Below are 20,853 nucleotides of genomic sequence, written 5' to 3' on the forward strand. Positions count from 1 at the left end.
AGTGATAAGAAAATCATGTAAGTGTGGAGAGGAGGAGCAGTGGGCTGGGGAATCAATGTTTACACCCCAGTTAATGGATCCACTCAACACAAATTGGTCTGTGCATCTGGTTCATTCTTGTGTGCATTCATGCATGCGTCTGTGTCTGTCTTCCTGAATGCCACTGCACTCTGCTCCTTTGCTTGCTTCCAGCCACGCACACTGTAGTGGCACTAATGCAGAAACAAAGCAGCTTCAATCAACCATATCCAGCTTTAACTATTTAACGCTTCTTTATCCATTGGAGTTTGTCTGTTCTTCGCTTGATCAATTGACAGTTTACAGCCTGTGATTTAGTATTAAAACAAACAAATATAACATTAAACTTCTAACTGCCGCATTGTAATCAAGTTAGCATTTTCTTTTTGTGTCCTTAATCAAATACTTCAAGCAGGAATTTTATACCAATTAACTCTGATAACCTTAGTTTTATTTGAATATGTGGTTCGGTGTGTGTAGAGTATATTAACAAGAACATTCACAAATCCACTGAGGCCATGTGTGCACATACCTTCCTCAGTGGCCCACAACTGCATACAGATGGAGCTTGTCTATACCATCACCAACATAGCTCTGCCTCTTATACAATTAATACGCCTACGCCTCTTTCTCCACCCCTCCCATCTGACCCCTGTGGTTATGCCTTTCAGCCTGAGATGCAAACTTCACATTCACCATAGAGTCAGTGGAACATCAAAGCAAAGATGCCAGCTAACACTGAAACCAGATAACGCTTCTGGCTCCCCTTCTGACCCGACATGCTACGACTGCATGCCAAGCACAGCGGGGAACAGACACACACAGACATACATACGCAAACTCTCCCACACACATGGCCTTATAAATGTTTGCTGTGATTCATTGCACCTTTCTCACCACCACCTGGCTGCTAATAAAAATTGTAAACAGTTCAAATTGTGGTCAGGTGTGTTTAAAACTCTAACCTCTCCAACGTGAAAAGCAAAGACTTTTTACCCCAGGAGGCAAAAATCACACATGCTATATTAGACTCATATCCCCTTGATGTCCTACATCTTAAAGCCAGTAATTAAGTTCATGTTGGAACAAACTTCAAGTCTTAAAGTGGATCCCATTGTGGGCTGCAAAAGGTCAAGGTTAACCAATAATCTATGGTCAAATTACTGCCATCAAGGTTCCATAAGGGGAAATGGAACCATATCCTATGTATCTGTGGTTAGAAGTAAGCTCCACTGGCTACATCTTATCATAGTAACACATCTATCCATTAGTGCTGCCTTCCATCCACTAAAGAGCCGAAAGGGTTTAGGTAGTCTCTCAAGATTGTTAGGAAGTGCTTCTTCTTGCAGTGGAGACTAATGATTTTAACATTAAAATAACTGGTTAATAACTTTCAGCACTAGTAAAAGTTTAGCTTAAAAATGGTTTGTGAATGCAAAAACAAGCATGGGCAAACACACAATCACACATAAAATGTTGAAGGTTTTATGCAGTCTAATATTCCAATACATGATCATCACTCATAACTAAGCACTAGATTTAAAGGATCATAACAAAAATGGGCCTTCTTGTAGTCTTGAGGATTCTGCCATAAGGCTCTCAAAAGACTCCATATAATGTTTGATAATTTAGCCCACACAGACTTGGTGGTTTTGGGTTTCCACCAACGATTTTATAAAGCTTCCAATAAAGGGTGAGCCAAAGAGATGGAGAGGCCCCATGAAGGAGAGAGGTCTGTGTCATTACCAGGCACTTGCACTGTAATCACTTCCAGGTTTGCACTGCTCTATTCAACTACCTGAATCTATCCTGCATGCTAACATTTATCGACCTGCAACTATTAGTGGCACAGATACAGACAAGAAGGCAAACCAAAGTATACATTATAGCTAGATGCTAAATAATTTCATCCTGCACACAGACGGATATAAACTCAAAGTTTAAAAGAAACATTTGAGGACTTGGAAGAAACAGCTAAGACAGGGGAAAAGAGAACTGTGCATAAACTGTTATGTTCTTTTAAGAGCCTATCTTTGCTTACTCACACTGTGCCTGTTCATTATTAAATGTACAGGATCTAGCTCTCTATGTATACACTTATCTTTGCAAATCTATGTGTAGATCTATATGTAGGAGAAGATGCAGATTTGACTGTTTTCAATGCAAATCTTTAATGTAACTATGGGTGTCCCTGAGTTTTAAAACCTGACAAAAAAAACGTACAAATACATGCATTTCTAAAGGTTTAACTGGCACAAACATTTAATCCCACTTATCACAGCAAAATACGCACACTTTAGTAGGTGTATCACATATAAATGTTTGAGGGCTGCCTTTGCAGAGCTCAATATATCAGTGTTGAATGTGTAATTAACCTTTAAACCTACAACATTACTTTGCCCTGACACTTTTAACATGTAGTTACTCTGAAATACACACACGTCTGTTTTTTTTTTTCCTATGAAGCCTGAACACAGATGCGTGGGCAGGCTACAGGCTTTTTTTCATACAGAATACACTCAAGCTGAAATTCTGACTAATAATGTTAGCTTAACTGCACATATCCTTTCACATGTATTTCATGTGAACTGTCACATGGCATACGTTTTAATAGTTCACTAAAGCAGAAAGGAACGGTGAATTGGTTCAGGGTAACTCATTGCCTACTATGACAAGCCAACAACATGAAATTAATTTCTGATACTTAAAAAAGGATAACCTAAATATGTCCATGTTATACAACTAAAACCAGAATGTTTGAATAAAATATAAAAGTGTGCTCTTACAAATGTTTTTATTCTCTTGTTTTAGGATAAAAATATACAAGAATTACCACCATTGTTCTGTAAATAAAACCCACAGACATTTTGAGGTATCCCTAACAAAATTACAAAAACAAAAAAGTCCATTAGCACCTCATAAAGTCACTTAAACCAACCCTTTCAGCCTAATTTACACCCTAAACATGCAATTCACACATTTAACAAACTAACAATAACACCTGGAAACTTTTGCTTACCTGTAATTTACCTTTACAAAATTCAAATTAGAACCTAACTGTTAATTTCTAAAGTTGGATGCTGCATTCTTAGGTTTGTGTATTTGCAGTAGCTAGCATGATGACATTAATAACATTTCTTACATACTGCTGCAAAACCCAGATGGTCAAACACACCACTTTTCTAGGATTCGATGTGTTTCTTTACTGCCTGTGTTACATTTTAAAATGTAAAAGCATCTGAAATGCTCTTGTCCAGTCATGCATGACTCCTACCTCTCCTTGCTGAGTGCCATGCGTGGGGGATCTAAGTTGGGATTCTCCATGGACTCCATTTGTGGGCAGCGCAGGAAGTAGTAGAGGGTGTGGAGGGCGTCAGGCGACCAGGACACGGGCTGCTGGGGACGGGCGTAGCGGGCTGGGCTCAGCCCCGGGCGCACTGAGCTGAGACGCTGCATGTGGTGCATTGCACGAGACACCAAGTCACCTGGAAAAAAGGAAACATGAGATCTGCTTTAGAAAGGTTGCTTATTTTATTTGCTCAAATCTTCTTTATCAAAGCCAAAAGATTCCCTGTGGTGGAATGCAGGCAAATGCCGAGTGGCACATTAAAAGGACTTCAACTACATCAAGAGATCTCAATGCTTAACAGGCTTTCATCTTTCCTTACAAGTCAACCATTTAAGCTTCCTTTATTCATTCCTGTCCTGCAATATCTCAAGTGGTTTTTGCCATTAGCAGTGTCATTATCAGTGAGCCCTGCTCTAAACAGCCATTCATCTTTACCCACTGAAGGACTTAATGGTCTGACAGACAGTTGATCACACGCTCTAATGAACTGTTAAAGCGTTTCTCTATTGACGCTTCCCCAATTGCTGCACTTAGCAGTGGGAATTAGTAAAATGAAAAAAAAAAACAGCTTAAAAACTGTGGTTCAGCTCTTGTAACTAAGTAAAAATGGTCACTATTTTCATTGTGTGAAAACAATGCTGTGCTGAAACAGATGTGAGAAATATTTGAATTACCAGACACTGTATCCATCCACGTTGCAAGTAAATCAGAAAACCGTGTGCAGCTAGATAAACTCAAACAGATTGCTGTATGTGAAGTATATTGTATAAAACTTTATTAACTTAGTAAGAAGTATTAGGAAGAGACAAAGCATCAGTGAACACTAGGAGGGGGCAAGGGAAGCCAGGTTGAACTTGGGATCATGTAACACTCATTTAGTGTAATTACCCCTGGGTTAATTTCTAACCAGATTACCATGGGGATAGGAGGCTGTGCGGGGGCTAAGAATGGAGATTTTAGCAGTGCAAGTGTGTATGTGTATGACGATAGGGGGTGAGATTGGAGAAGCCCTCCCCAAAACAGACCCCACTCAAAGCTGAAGAGTGTCCTTTGTGTTAACCACCACCAGCCCTCCCTCCAGGTGGTCTCTGAGGAATTCTTGCCCAAGATGGAGAGCCCTGGCTTTGCAGCTTACATTGTGCCCTGAAGCTAAAGTAAGCTCCAGGGGGTCAGAAGGATATGGTTTACTTCTTTCTTACATAACAGCTTATATCGGAGTACTTGTGGAAGCATGGAAGTCAAACTGAGACATAGATTTTTGAATATAATTTATTTTCTGTCAGTTCAGTGCTGCTTTAATATTTCCCTCAGATGTCCCTTTGACTAAATGGTCACATACACATAGTTTCCCATACCTAGTGAAAGGGCACAGCAAAAAACAAAACTTTCAAATGTGTCTGAAGAACCAGTCTGTAGGCTGCACTTAATTTCCAATTCTGGACATTTATTACCATAAGTATCCAGTATCCATCACGTTTCTGTTTGGCCAGGTCCAGTCAAGAGATCAAGCAATGCTGAGCAGTTTAATACAGATGCTCCAGTGTGTGCCTGGTGTCTTGGCCTCAGATCAGTTTGCCAAGCCCTCTGTGTTTATGTTGTATGAATGCATATGGATGAACATACAACTGTATATGTGTTTTTGTAGGCAGTCTGAAGGGTGCCAGTGCTGCCCAGAACAGCTCAGCTTCACACCACCAGAGAGATGTGCCACAAAGAGACCAGTGAGCAAGTAAGAAAAAGAGCTTGTCTGTGTTTGAGTATGTGTGTACACTTTCTTAATGCCTCACCAACAGCAGTGGTGTATGAACGTGGCCTTGTGCTTGAGGAACAAATGGCAGAGTGTTAGCTCATTTGGAGAAGGAAACCTATCCCCACTCAAACCAACACCAATCTCCATCCCTCCTTCTCTTACCCTGCCCAGAAAACCTCACTCTTCACCTCTATAACTTTCCATCATTTCCCTTGAACCCCCCACTCAGCACACCCACTGTACCCAACGCACTTCATCCAAGTTCATACCTCTAACACTCCTACAATTTCTTTTTAATGTCTTTTTCTCATTTTTTAATGTCTTCAGTCCATGTCCAGTACACATGTTAATCTGTGGGCTAGAAAAAAAATTCCAGGAAAGTTCTTACACCTTAACAGCTTTTAAGTTTTATGGTTAGACCTATATACAGTCTCAGAGATATTGACCTACTTACAAAAACATGCAAATGAAGCCCAAGTGTTGTGACACACCAGGCCTTCAAAGAATTAGCTGTAAATACCCACTGTAGCATTTGCTCCCATCATCTTTTGTCAGGACCAAAAAGTGGCATTTGAACATACCACAGAGATGACAGCCGATGGGTGTGCAGCACTGCATGATCTGTGCTTGTTTGAGAGCATGAGAATGCAGAAGACCTGGGACCACAGATATACAAACTGTAACCTAAGCAATGTTGGCTTACCATTCTCACAACACTCTTGTTAGTCATAGACAATTTCTAATCAAGAACCTGTTATCTGTTAAGTTACAAATTGTGCCAAAGTGGTTAATACCATAGTCTCTTCTCGTGCACTGATTAACTAAGCTGAAAAGTCAATCAGTGGTCTATCTCACATAGGGGGCCGATGCCAATTCATAATGTTGAAACAGCTGAAAAGTTGCAGATGTGGGTCTGGCCAGTGCTGATGTTAAGCCAAGCCACTAAGGCCAACGCGCTGTCCATGTCTTTTAACTTAGTTGACAATAGATGAAACAGAGAAACAGACAGTTTGTGTGTACAAGATGCATACAGACACAGCAAAACAGACCAGGGACAGACAATATACAATCAGACACATTATCACTTTATTCTCCTGAGCTCCATGTGTTGATAGATGTTTGCATTGCTTATTTTTAGAGGAGAGTTCTTTCAAAACAAGGCATGAGATGGGACATATCCTAAGACAGAAAGATAAAAATGGCAAATCTATTATATCTGCCTTGCACTCGGCTGTCTGAAATAACAGTGTTTCTGGCAAAGGAAATGTTCCCTGTCTTCAAAAGCCAGAAAACAGGGTGGGTAAATCTAGGTGTGTTTAGAAAATGTTCAAAACAAGATACGAATATGAAGTATCTTTCATCGACAATTTGACAACTGCTTTATAACTTGTTTGTTTTTCTGTAATAACAAGAATGTTTAATGACTTTATTGTTTGTTAAAAGAGCTCATAGGAATGCAATAATGTAAACACATGATGGGAAATAATCTATTAATATAAAAAAATACACGACCACACAAACTCTTCTGAACTGCATTTACTCACTGAGTTCAGAGATACTGCCAACACACGTAGCTAGCAGGGACTGTTCCAGCGTCCTCAGCTCCAGCTGGGCATAGGCATCCTCCCTGCTATCAACAGATGTCTGCTGGTTCTCTGTGTAGGGACTGAAATGGGCCGGAAGAGACAAAACACCTACAAAAAGAGAGAAAGACATTTATGATTAATATGATATGTTGGTGAGTCCTGCAAACAAGCCCCCATTGCTTCTGCAACCATCCATCCACACTGCTCTAACAGGAGTCTCAAAACAATTGCTTTTGTTGTATTGACACAATGTATTTCCAATCCTGGCAACATGTAATCCACACTACCAAGGGCAAATAAACACATAGGGCATGTGAGTCTCGCTCTCTACACATTTAGGTAAATAAACAGAGAACATCAGTGACATCAGACTAATACAAACAAAACAAATACCCAGTGCATCAAACAGTGCAAAAAAATACTGAAACAGACCAGAAGATTGAGTTAGGAATTTAGTGTTTCTACAGTTATTTAATAGCTGTAGTATAGTTACTACAGGTATGCTGGATTTGTACCTGTTGTATTGAGTAGTACTACTGTACTAATGTTATTACAGACATACCACACATACAGTGTATGGTTATTGCCTAGATGTCATATTTACAAATATTTTGCTAATATTTGAAATAATTTTGAAACAATGGTGGCTAGATAAATGATAGTAAAGTTGATATGACCAAAGTGTATGAGGATCATATTTCACATGTCCTTAATTAACAGAGTACTGCACACATCAAAGACCACTAGCAAACCAGGACTCCAACAACCTTTATTCTGACCATGGTATTTACACCAACTAACCCACAGACAGGTGGGAGGACTTAGTGTTAGATGCACTAGGTGTAAATGCTTTGAAATACATTTGAAAGAGATAAAAATCATCATTTGATGATCATGTGTGTTAAAATCAGAAAAATACTGTGAGCAACTCGTCAACAATATCCCAGGAATCAACTTTTTTGCAGCACACTGCATCCATTGTTGTGGCCCGTAGCGTAACTAGGGTGAATCTAGGACAGTTATGGTATTTCCTCTTCAAATGCTTTATATTCAGTCAGTCCAACCCAGCCATGTCAAGCCTCTGTCAAGCTGTATGTGTAACACAAGTCAAAGAGAAATATAATTAAAATGCACTGTTTAAGGAGTATCACTTACCCCCTTTAGCAAATCAGATATCAAATAATTATATTCAACAACTAAACATAAAGTTTGTAATTTATAATACATGACAGCTGGCTGTCATACTAATTGCAGGCAAGGCGATAACATCATTCTTACATAACCCAAAGATGTCCTCATGCTCTTTGACTACAGTCCCCCCCGTGATTGCTGTTTTCCAACTAAAATTGATCGATGTTGTGACATAAGAAGGTGAGAACAATGTGTGCTCTTTCTGCCCTCAGTACATATCTAATGGCTTTTCATTAGCTTTTCTTGGAGCAATGTGTGGCTGTGTATAGATCACAGTGTGTTGTTAGTTGGTGTCTGCACCTAGTTGAACTGAGCAGCTGCCCAGAGGTTAACCTTTATTTTGGCTGCAGTGTCTGAGGTGAGCTTTTTGCCAAAACCAGAGGAAATGAGTGGGAGATTGATGTGGGATAAAATAGGAAAATGGAAAGAGGAAAGATGATTGGTACAAGTTTGTGATTTATTTACAAAGCCGGAGGAAACAAGCCTCTCAATCTCAAACTCATCTCAACCTCCCAAAGGGGAAAATATGGGCTACCATCCCTAAAATGACATTTCCATGTGCTTCCAGCTAAAGCTGTCCTCTCACTAGAATCTGTGAGAAAAATTGCTGATGCATGTTAAAAAAAAATCCCACCATCCTGCTCTGAACTATCTTCCTCTCAACACCCCATGACATAACAGAAGATTGAACATGAATTAAGAAGTACAAAGGACAAATATTTTACAACCAGTAAATTATTTCTGTTACTTGTAAACAAAAAATGCCATTATACATTATGCAGAATAAAGCCAAAAATGCTTACAGTAAATCTGTATTGTGCCCAAAGATGGAACAAACCTCAAGCTAAATGACACGCCCAGACTTTGACTACCCTTAAATCCATGTATAAAACATGTACGGTCTTCACTGCTTTAGACTGAACCATAAATGTCCACAATAATCAAAAGACAGTATATGAGAAAGACAATTATAGCTTATACAAGTATCCCACAAGAAAACTTAGTGTCCAACTGTATGGGTGGACTCAAGAGGAGAAGTATTGCAGCAGTTGTGACATCAGCTGTGCTTGGAAGCAGCTAGTAATGACTAGATTGTATTGCAAAATGTGAACTGGGTTTGCCTTAGTGAGTACTGTGTAATAGCCACGGCCATTGCACCCTGGTTTCAACTGTGTATGGTTGCATGCGCTTCATAAGACATAATAATTCATAATTCATAAGACAGGGACAGTATTAAATTCATGTGCTAAATGCAAACATTATCTAGTCAATGTGACAGGCTGTATATCATCTGCTGAATAAAGACAGTCACATGGAAATGTTATTGCAGAAGCTGGATTTCGAAGTTGAAAAGTACATGGCACATGATATGTTAACTTCCTAAAACAAAGCCAAGCAGGGAAGGAGAAAGTCACTTCAGTCCAGAGTAGTGTTTCATAAATTAAAAACATATTGAGAGAACTAAAGATATTTCCACTCTGGCAAAGTTTTGCTGCCAAAACAAAACCAGTCCCATGCAAAAAATTTGACTCTCTCCCTCTCTTTCTCTGCCATCTGACATGTACAACATCTGCTGACTCCACATTCCCAACACAATGGAAATGGCTGCCTCTAGCAGAGAACCACTGTGACAAAGAGCATGCACATCAGACAAACAAACTAAACTCATGCTTCAACACATCCCTGTTCACTCACACAAGCACAAACATACCCACACTGTGCATACAACGTAGTTAGTAATTCTACCTTAGGCTACCTTTAGTCTTTTAGTACTTAGGATCAGAGTTTTGCCTCTACAGCTTACTAATCATTCCTTAACTTGTCACTGAGCTCACATAAATGTGAGTAAAGCATCTAAAGCTTTTTACAACACCTCGTGTGAATCCCCAGCCGAGGCCTCGGATTAGCCATTCTCAGAAAAATACAGCATCCTTTTTAACGATGATGGCCAGATACTTAAGGGACCTGTTCATTTATTTCAATAACTTTCTTATGGTGTGAACAGTCTCCTGAAAAGCTTCACCGTGTAGACATCATAATGTTTTATAGTGACTATAACTACAGTGGCCCCCAAGACAGAGTAGTAGATGTTATGTTATGTAAATAGCTAATTCAGAAATGACTACATTCCTACACAGACTCATGCCTCTTGGGGTGTAAGACATGTTCTGAGAGGTTTTGTCAACTTAGGCTGTGTGAAAAAACTAATGTGGTTTTCTATGTACATGAGCAATGGCATGCAAATTACCAAACTATGGAATAAACTACCTGTAATGTGATTCACCAAGTTTCTAGTCTTTAAACTCTCCCTATTTGCTTAAAATATATAAAATGGTTTAAATAGAAACCCAATAATATGCAGGGAATATCAAACCACTATTAAGAACTAGTTTAAAAATTTCCTAATGCTTTTTAAGATTTATTTTGGAAAACAATAGAAGACCACCTTCCAGCCAACACACAAAAAAACAACTTTTTGCTTCTGAAGTTTTTGTCATCACATTAATAGAATAACCTTTAAACTACATTTAGCAGGCTTAAAATAGACGTGTCTTGAAATGAAGTAAAATCCTTGGAAAGGGTAAAATACTGTCATTTTAACTGATTCTGTCATATTTTTTCGAAGCTGGGGCAAATATTCGCACACCACCACACGCCCAGTGGTTCCCATGGTTCCACCCCGTTGCTTGCCTCGCCGCTGAACCCCAGCCTGCGTCATCTGGGCCTGATGTAGGTCCACCAGACTGTCCCCACCACCACCGCTAATATCATGAGCACCAGCAGCTCCACCACCATATCCATCATTTTTCTCTGGCACTTTGAGACACGATAAGACAAAGGGGAGGGGATGAGTGCAGAAGCTGGGAGGGGGAGAGGGAATAAGGGTTGTAGAGCTTTGGTGAAGATGAATGACTCATGCAGGGGAGGGATACAACTTAGGAAAAACTGGGGTGAAAGACAGGAATATCTGAAGCAGAGGAGGGTGAGGCAGGGGAAGACAAGTGGGACAAGAGATTCATTCTTTTGCGGTAATTATGGTTCCATTTCTGAGGTTGACCCTGCAAATGTCAAGTGGGAATTCTAGCTACAAATCACAGCTGAAGCTTACCGCAAAGCCTGTGGCAGTCTCCAGCCCATCCAAACTATCTCTCAAAACCAATACTGCTCCTCCTAGCTCAACCAAGTTATCACTCACAAAGATGATGAACAGGCTGCCAAAAGAAGCTAGCATGTAAAAAACATAACAATTGTGGCAGCTTATTGTCCTTGACTCCAATTTCGTGTTTTTAGCACACAGGCTTGGTAGCAGCATTATTGCCAAAAATATCTAGTGATTGGTGGATATTTCTGCTTCTCCTGTCTACGTTGTCAGCTAAATTCTAAATTTCTTAGCAATTTATTTTTGTGAAATTTTTGTTCCCACCAGCTCCCACATTGCTGATAAAAGCACATTCTCAGACCATAATTGGGCTGCATGTGTTCATTTGTTTTGTCTACCATAGAGAATGTGTGAAAGACAGAAGGACATAATCAGCTTAACTCCTGCAGACAGACAAAGTCAAAGGCTCAGGAGAATGTGTGCATTCTCACAACACACACACACACACACACACACCTGCCTTGCCTTCTTTAACAGCCTCTTCATTCATTACAGGGTAGATGGATCAGTGTCAGGGAAAGGGGCTTCAAAGCAACTTCCCCTGCCCAGAAAGAAGCTATGATTGTGGGCCAGGAAGCTATAAGCTTGCTCCTGTGTGAAGGTCAGAGGGTGACAATAGTACAGTGTTTGACAGGGCTGTTGTTGGGTGTGTATCACACTTACAGTCTCCTTATCCACTTGTTTAGAGAAACAACAAAGGGCACACACATGCTTATACTTTATTTCATGTCAGTGGAATCTACAGGCCAGATGTGATCCTTCATTGACAGGCCAGGCCTCTTGTTTTCCACCATTATACGCTTCAAAACACCTGTTTTTTTACACATCCAGCCTCACCCACACACTACATTCCTCCCTTAGAGATTGTGTGCCATGCAAAGGTCTTTTATTGCAAGCACTGAGCCGGACTTCAGAGAGGATAACAGGGAGATTGATGATTGAGGTTTATTGCACGAGTACTGTACTTCTCTGAAAAACAAGTAGGCTTAGTTTTGTTCAGCTACGCTAACTGCAGGGCTTCAGAATCAGGGTTAAAAATATCCAGGTTTGCTTGTTCTGGTGGATTCTGAAACGATCCTTATCTAAACAGATTTCAAGTGGGACAGAGTAGCATTTAGAAACTTAAAAGTGGTCTATTAGTATTTGAGCTAATAATAATCATGCATTTGACAAGGTACGTGCAAGTGTGTCTGTCAAAATACAAACTACTTCTGTTGAGTTGGAAGTGGACAGAGAAGCATTCATATTCTGAATCTGTTTGCACTTAAATTCTTAGTTTGGACTGAATTGGCCATTCACAGGAATATTTGTGTCCAAATCAGGATGTTTCTGTTTTAAAAAGTAGCAAAAATTAGTGATCTCTACATCTCTCATATACACACATACACACAGACATACACTTTCCTTTTAGGGCCTGATATAACAGAGACCATGATAGACAAAAGATGTCAGGTCTGGACGATGTCCCGTGACACTCCTGTGACTTCTGGATGCAAGGGATCAGAGGTCAGACACAGCCCTGAGCTGGGGCTAAAATAGGAAGTAACCTTATCAGCTGGGTAAAAGTGAACTTCCCTAAGTCAGTGAACACCCACATGCACCATTAATCACTGCAAGAGAAGATGTAAAGAACAGAAGTTATGGTGAAAAAAGATTTTGTCTGCATGGTCTGCTTGTTGTCACCCAGCAAACAACTATTGGCTTTTTAAGGTGCTCAAAAAGTAAAACCAAAAAGTTAAATGTTAAATATGAGATCTGAACATTTAAAACAAATACTTGAAAGTGTCAAATTTAGTTCCTGCCCACAGGCTGAATGTAAAAGTTATGGATATGTCTGCTGTAAGATGTCTGCCAGGGATCCCAGAGTGCATAACCTCAAAGTTTAGATCTGAATCTTTACACCAGGTACACTGACTCTTTGGAAAGAAAATTCCTGAGTGTGTTCAGAAACTCAAACATAAAATGTTTTACAAGATTAAAATATTACACTGCAAACTTTAATAAATATAAAGTTGCAACCATAAGGCACCAGCTATTTCCTGTTTATATGGAAAATTGGTAAATGGGTAGATCTAAGCTGCCTAGACTCATACAAACAGGTCAAGTTAAGTGGTTCTAACAATCCCATATTACGACTGTTGAGCTGTAAATCTGGTCTATAAAAAATACCTAATTAACTACACTTCTCTCTCTTTCACACATGCACACACATGCACCCACACACACACGCACACAAATTAAGTGGTGAGATGTGAGATATTCTTTAGGTCTGTTTCCCACAGCCCTGAAAAATGGCGCTATGGGCTCCTGTACACAACAAACCCTAATCCTAATCATGATTCCCTCCCCCATTACCCTCTCTCCTCCTTTTTATCACTAATCATGTTTGGTATTTTACATTCCAGGCCAACTGTGGTGCCTGTGGCTATCTAGTCATATTTAACATTCCCCATTTCCATATGTCACACAACTTCAATAGTGTACAACAAAGGGACATATAGCTCCATTATTGGATGACATAGTTTAATAGGTTTCACTGGCTTATTGTACAGTCTTAGGGCTGGAAATGCACTATACTGTGTATGGAGGATGGTTTTGTTCTTTGTAATGACCCAGGATGACACACACACACACACACACACACACACACACACACACACACACACACACACACATAAAAATGTAACCTCAAACCCACCCTCTCATAATCAAATCCACTTTTACTATTGGGATGATGTCACCATTCAAAATACTGCCTGGAGGTGTTTGACAAATAACAACACAAAAAGGCCACAGCTCCATTGGCACACTATACTATATGACCATAATAAAAACATTATATAGACATTATTGCCTGGAGCAGATCAAGGGCTAGCTGTTTTAAACAGAAACAGTTAACCTACTTTTATAGAACAAACTACCTTTTATTCAGCTCTCCATCAAATAGTGCTATAGGTGTGTATACACTAGGTGTATGCATGTGTGTGTTTGCTAATTTCTTTGTTTCTGTCTGTATGATCGGTTCAGTTTCTCTAAGCGGGACTGTAAAAAAAGTAAAAAGAAAGAGCCAGTCACTTGGATGGCAGACAAAACTTTCATTGAACAAGTCCTGAACCTGAACTCCAGATCATCATAATTCTCAGGAATACATATACAAATACATGCCCACACATACTTTAACATCAGTTAATCACAGTACTCAAGGCTGATCTGGAAGTTAGAAGTAGTTCAAATTGAGTTTTGTTTTCCTGTTTACTCTCTTACCCTCTATATTTGAGTACAGATGTATTTAATTTGCATACAGCTACTAATATGTAGTGCTGTATATATAAATACGTGCATTTTTCTAATCTTCAGGATCATGTTGTTTATATGTATAAAATCTATAAAGTGATGCTGATTGGCCATAATTTGTGTAAATCAATTGTTCTGTATACACAGAATCTATTGCAGCTCTACCTCACCTAAAAGACAAATATAAGCGTCACCATCAGCATCAGAGGTTGTTCTTTACAAAGGAAAATATAATAATGTAAAATTTTCACTTGCAAGTTGGACGGGTGGATCTCTCACTTTTCTGGAATTCAGGGACCAAATAAACAGCCAAACAAACATAAACTGTGGCTGTTTTGTGGTTTTTATAGTGATTTGTTTTCATTAATAAATTAAACCGTTTCATTATTGAACTTATAAAAAGTCTCATTCCTAAGTAATTTTAAATGCTCAAATGGGAAGACTAATTAACAATAACAACTGAGCAAGAAGTGCACATATTTGAAACCTGCTCAGTCTGCAAGTAAAGGTTTCAACATGCGTAGAGACAGATATTTGTTGTGAAGGTTACAGCGTTGACCTGGAAAGACCAATTCACCAGATCTGTTTTTCACAGTTGCACAGTTGAACACTAAATCTATTATGTACTTGAAGTGTCTTCACTCTTATTAGCTTTTTAGTTTTTCTGAAATACCTTACTTGCACAGATTTAAATTTTAACTACCATTAAGACCTAAATAACACATACGGCAGCATTTCATTATCACTTCAACGCCTCCCTGAATAACATCTATAAAAAGCACTTTTTGAATCACCATCACTTATTAGATTGAGCTTCTAAATATAATTCTAGCTTTCTCATCCTTCCTGTCCTCTCAAGTGCTTCTCTTTCAGACTGAATTGAGCATTCACACATTAAGTCAGACATTAATTAACACACTTGGATAGCACCATGCTGTGCCTTTCCCACCAAAGGGACGCCCACAGACAGTCACAGGTACTTCACTTTACAGAGTTCAAGAATTAAATATTTCCCAACTGCCTATATACAGTAAACTCTCTTTGCTGAAGCACAGTTCTCACAGTTCAACAAGAAGCAGATAGAGAGACTTAAGAGTTTCAAAGTTTCAAAGACATTGCTCCAAATTCCCCCTTGTAAATCTAAAGCAGCTCTCTGTTGATTAACATTTCATGTTGGGCTGGGTAGAGAGCAAAATCATGACGCAGAACAGAGTGAGTCAAACTGAGAAAAAAAAAACAGTGATCCAGGGGTTTGGATTATGATTAGGAATGGAAGCTCATTCCCTCTTTCAATCACTCTTTTCTGTCTTTATCCGGCTCTCTGTCTCCATCTCACTCTCTCTGTCTTTCTCAGACTAAGTGTTTGGACTCAGTTTTGCAGCAGAGTGGAAAAGAAGCTCAGGAAAAGGAAAAGACAAACCACATTCTGGGCAACCACTGTTTGTGTTGTATAGTATGCTTTTGTGTGGGCTTTTGTGTGTCCATGTGTTGGTAACACAAGGTGTGGCTTACACTTGCATCAGCTACTGACATGCTTATTAAAGTTATTAGCAATACCACAATTTCAAAACACTATAAGAGTACTGTATGCAAAAAGGTGCTCAGAAGAAGTGCTTATTATACAGAACAGTTGCTAGCATTTTAAATAATTATTATGAAAGTGGTAGTTTTATAACACTGGATCACATTTAATGAGAATATCATTACTTTTAGATGTAAAATCTTGATCTGCAAGGTATCTCATCTGTATCTACAAGGTAAATAATAATTGCTAAAGGAATTACAATAATTTCTTCTGAAATTGGTGAATGTACTAAAAGTATATATTAATATTTCCAATAACTATATGTATGTAAAGTCCAAGTACCTCCATCCAGAACCTTCCATGGATATGAAAAATAACGATGAGTTTGCATTATTTCATGGCCAATACAACTCAGCAGCATTTTACAGCAGTGAAAAACAAACTAAGCAGGGCTTTATACACAATGCCCACAGGTCTTTGTCTGCAGTAATGAGTTGGGCTGATCCTTTTACAACTGCCCGTTGTGTCCAAGCTATTGTTGACAACAACTGTCCACACTGTGAAAGACAGAAGAGAGGTGAAAGTTCAATGCTTGGAGGGAATGGACATCAGCCATCACATGGGATGGTTAGATTGGGCAGAACACCTCATACAATTAGCCAGGAAATCAATGCCACTAATGGAACATGTGTAAGACCTGAAACAAATCAATGGACCCCCCAAACTCTGGCACACATGATGAAGTTCTGATAAATATGCCCAGTGCAACACATGCATTAGCACAGAAATAAATAATGGTATGCACCATGTATAGTGTCATTAAACACACAATTCTTGTGAACATGTTTTAGTCTCACAGATGACAGATGAGAAGATGAAAATAAGTGTTCTGTGTGTGACCCGGGTGTGTTAGGGACCTGCAAGGCGTGTCAAGACGTCCAACTTTTTAGCAGGACGCAGTAAAGTACCTTTAACCAGACCAGTCATCTCATTCAATTGCCTGAATGACCCATCTGACACCAAAGGACTTTACAGCTCACCCCTGACCCTCACACACAATCTGTACACACCCCGCACACACACAGTGAACACAGAGTGAGGGTCCACACCCCAAAAGGACCCTGCACTTATGTCATTTCTTAACCCCCAACTCATACACACACACACACACACACACACACACACACAAAACAAAACAAAAGACAAAGTCAGACAATCATATCCTTGACACCCCACTCTATGATAACAAGCACTCATGTGGTCAGAACTACAGGGCACACATTCAACAAAGCTGCACTGTGTCTATGTCAACATTACACAAACATACACACAGCCACCCACGATCCCAGTGGAGGATGTGGAGCTGACGGTCACGGAACCATCCATGTTGTCTTTCTGGGCTTAGACTGATGAATTGATCACTCCCCCGCTCAACAGCTTCTATGGAAAAGGTGACTGCATTTATGACCATCTCTGAGCTAGATTTCACATTTTTTGTTTAAGTGAGCAAACTATGCTAAAAAGAATGAACAAACAAAACCCAAGAAATGGAAGAAGTGAGGAACAAAAGCAAAAATTAACATTTTAAACAACAAAAGATAAAAAACAGAGACCTGAAAGAGACATATGCCCGACTGTCAATGTGTCTGATCTGTTAGATTAAAAAGAGAAATGTACCTCCATTGCTCTATTGATTAGTACACAGTTTGATTTTCAAGGATGTCTTAATTGTAATTGTAAATGATTGTCAGCGGGTTCATCATTTGTAAATCCATTACCACTTTCAAAGTTCTATCCTTCACCTTAAGTAAAAAGAAGAGTCTTTACTAGTGTATTGTTGACCTTCAAACACAGTGGGCAGTGTTGCGACTAAAGCGCAAAAAACACACATATCTGCTGTGATGAAGGTTTACAGCTACTTCTCTGCAGGGGAACCATCTCACACATTCCTCGGTCCAAGCACGGCAGCAACACAAATACAGTTTGGGGAGTTGAAGTGTGTGTGCATACGTAAGGAGTCAGGAGGTTGTTTGTTGTAGCGTGTGTTCCCAGCTGTTGCCTGTGCAGGTGCTAAAGGCAAGTTTGACTCAGTGTGTGTCACTGAAATTCTTTATAAGGTCATCTCAACAACTTCAGACAGGTTTAATCTGCATAGTCTCGTTTAATTTGTGTGTTTATGTGATTATGTTCTCTCTCTCTCTCTCTCTCTCTCTCGCTCTCTCTGTCAGTGTCTATATATGTGTGCATATGTGTGTGTGTGTTTGTGTGTCTTCCAGACGCTACTCCTCCAAGCTGTCTGTAGACCACCTACCGAAACCCTCTGCTCTAAGGAGCAGATGGAAAAAGAAAGGCAAAATATACCAGAGACTAGAGGAGATGTCCCCTCAAGACACTATTGCCTTTCTCGGTTTCTTCTCCCTCTAACCTCACCATATTTCTTCTAATTAGAAAAACAGAGCACTTTACCAAAGGACAGAATTTAAGTTGAAGAAGTACCAGCAATGTCAGAGCTAAAGGCAATTTGGCATTTAACTTCTTAGGAATCCGGGTAATTCAGTGTGTATGTGTTAATGTATTTCCTCCCAAGGATCAAAAAAGGCAAGTCGGTTCACTTTAACTGATGTTCCCACAGTGCCTCCCAAAGCCACAAGAGCTAAATAATAACTGACAGATTGTGAGTCCTTCCTAACACACAAACACAGGGAAACTCACACCCTGGCATACACACACAGACATTTTACACTGGCCACATAATATTTTATAAATCCCGGCAATTAATAAAGCCTAGCATGGCTGGAAAAAACCAATAAATCGTCATGAACAACATGCACTTCTCATGTGAGACTATTACAAAATCAGGCAATTGCAGAATATTTTCCAGTTTGTTGTACGGTCAACCCCCTCAGTCTTGTAATATGTGTGTGTCAGGCTCTAACCACCATGGGTATTGTTAGTAAATCATGACTAGTAAGAGGTGCTAGCCACATCCTGACCACACACACTAAACACACAAACCCCTCTACCCTTCCCAGAGAGACCCGACAGCCCAGCAGAGAACCTTTAAAGGAGTGTTGTACATGGGTCTGTGAGTGCTTCAGAAGAATGTAATTGACTAGGGAGAGGGCAATTCATGCACATGCTCACACAGCTCCTGTGAAAACAGCAGAATGACTGACAAATCTGTTTTCATTCGCCTTTTCCCACTGTAGGTTCTGTCCTGGTGTGATGATGATTGTGGGGCATGTGTGCAGGTCCAGCTGATATCCTGCTCCTCGAAACTACATTCTGCCCAATCTTTTTTTTTTCTTTGTTCCAACCTTTTACTTCTTGTACCTACTAACCCATTCCAAGATAAACAGCACGTCCCAGTTTGCTCATTCGGGAAACCCCGTGACCACGAAGGCTAGACAGACAGAATCAGAGGCTCGTGGGATATTTCATTCAACTGCATGCGAATTGCCCTAAGTTTAGGTTTAGACTACAAAAAGCCTTAAGCTTAAAACACTCACACACACACACACACACACACACACACACACACAAATATATGCACACACTCCAATTTCAGACTGAAATCTCAGAAGGGCTTGCAAAAATGGCAGAATAATAGGCTACATTTTACCTTTTGCCCCTTGAGAGAAGTATAGGAAGAAAATAACACATTATAATGAGGATGGGGAGGAGTTGGGGAATTCTTGGATAAAGTGTGTGTATTTCGGAAAACCAATATAGAAATTTAAGTTCACAAAGACATCTCAAAAAAACTCTGGTGGCAAAGAGGAGAGGAATCTGAGGAAGACGAACCCCACTGGAGTTCCAAAACAACAATTCAGCTTCCTAAACTGGATTTAGGAGAGCCTGAAAAAGGGAACCAGATGGTTATAAAGTTAGAGAAAGGCCTGAAAGAAGGAGAACTTACAGTGGCAGAAAAAAGGGCACAGGAAGGGAGGTGCAAGAACCACAGCAGGCAAGACATCTGGAAGAACTGGAGAATGTGCACCCAAAATGACAAAAGAAACTCCAGTAAGAAAAACTGGAGGACTTTAAAGATCTCACAGTTCTGACAGATGGGACAATTGATAAAAAGAAGCAGGGGGTAAATGCAGAAATAAGAACATACTAAGCGGGAGGAGGGTGACCAGTTTCAATGAAGTAAGATTATCCTATAAACACTGGTAACAACGCTTTTCATGTTCTTTGTCCTCTCTCTACTGATACTAAGCTGCTTTAACATGCTAATTTTTTTTCTCCTCCCGCCTCTTCTCAATGAGCACTCAGTGAGAGCGGCAGAAACTGGCTCATGCTTGACAACCAAAAGCAGGTGATTAAGAGTTGTTTAGATGCATTCTGCGAGGAAAAGCGCAGAAGAAAAGAGGGGCTGAGAGCACTATGAAAGTTACTTAAAAAAGGCCATCATCTATCACCATCTTAAACTAAGATGGTGAACATAGAAATTATTTTACCTCACAAATACCAGCATATTTGTATATTTAGCATTTAGCTCAAAGCAATGTGGCAGCCTCGTAAAGCTCTAACTATACACTTACCACAAGTAACCATAGCCTAATGATATGCAAACATTTTAGCACAGATGTCCATACATTTACTTATTTGCAGAAGCAACTAAGAATCATTTCATTAATGTTTTATAATACATTATGCATGTTTCTGTTTTTCAGAGCTAAAGAATTATTTATGTATGTATGTATGTATATATGTATGTGAAAAGTGATTGTTAAACTTTGGTTCAAATTTAGTGTGCAATTTATCCCTTGTATTTTTCAGTATGCTCTCTTCATGCTCCACACAGTTCAGGCTTTGCAGTCTGGCTGAAGCATGTGCATGATGGCATGAGACACTTTATTTAGTATTGGCCTTAATCAATATGTGAAGGGATATCTTGCCTTTCCCTACACCCATGTAAATTTCAATGGGTGTTTTGATTTGTGTTTAGCATCATATAAAATATTTATATAAACT

At 39.6% G+C, this 20,853-nt stretch overlaps 1 protein-coding gene across 1 annotated transcript in view; it reads right to left on the reverse strand.

Moving 5' to 3' along the window:
- The window catches only part of abtb2b (ankyrin repeat and BTB (POZ) domain containing 2b), a 40,902-nt gene that overhangs the window by 7,891 nt on the left and 12,158 nt on the right, over positions 1-20,853 (reverse strand). Inside the window, exons 2-3 of the mRNA XM_067502142.1 lie at positions 6,662-6,811; positions 3,293-3,503 (exon numbers count right to left, since the gene is read on the reverse strand). Coding sequence (XP_067358243.1) covers positions 3,293-3,503; positions 6,662-6,811 — 361 coding nt within the window. The remainder of the gene's footprint in view (positions 1-3,292; positions 3,504-6,661; positions 6,812-20,853) is intronic.

The sequence above is a fragment of the Channa argus genome, chromosome 4 (assembly GCF_033026475.1).
Source record: "Channa argus isolate prfri chromosome 4, Channa argus male v1.0, whole genome shotgun sequence".
Lineage (NCBI taxonomy): Eukaryota > Metazoa > Chordata > Actinopteri > Anabantiformes > Channidae > Channa > Channa argus.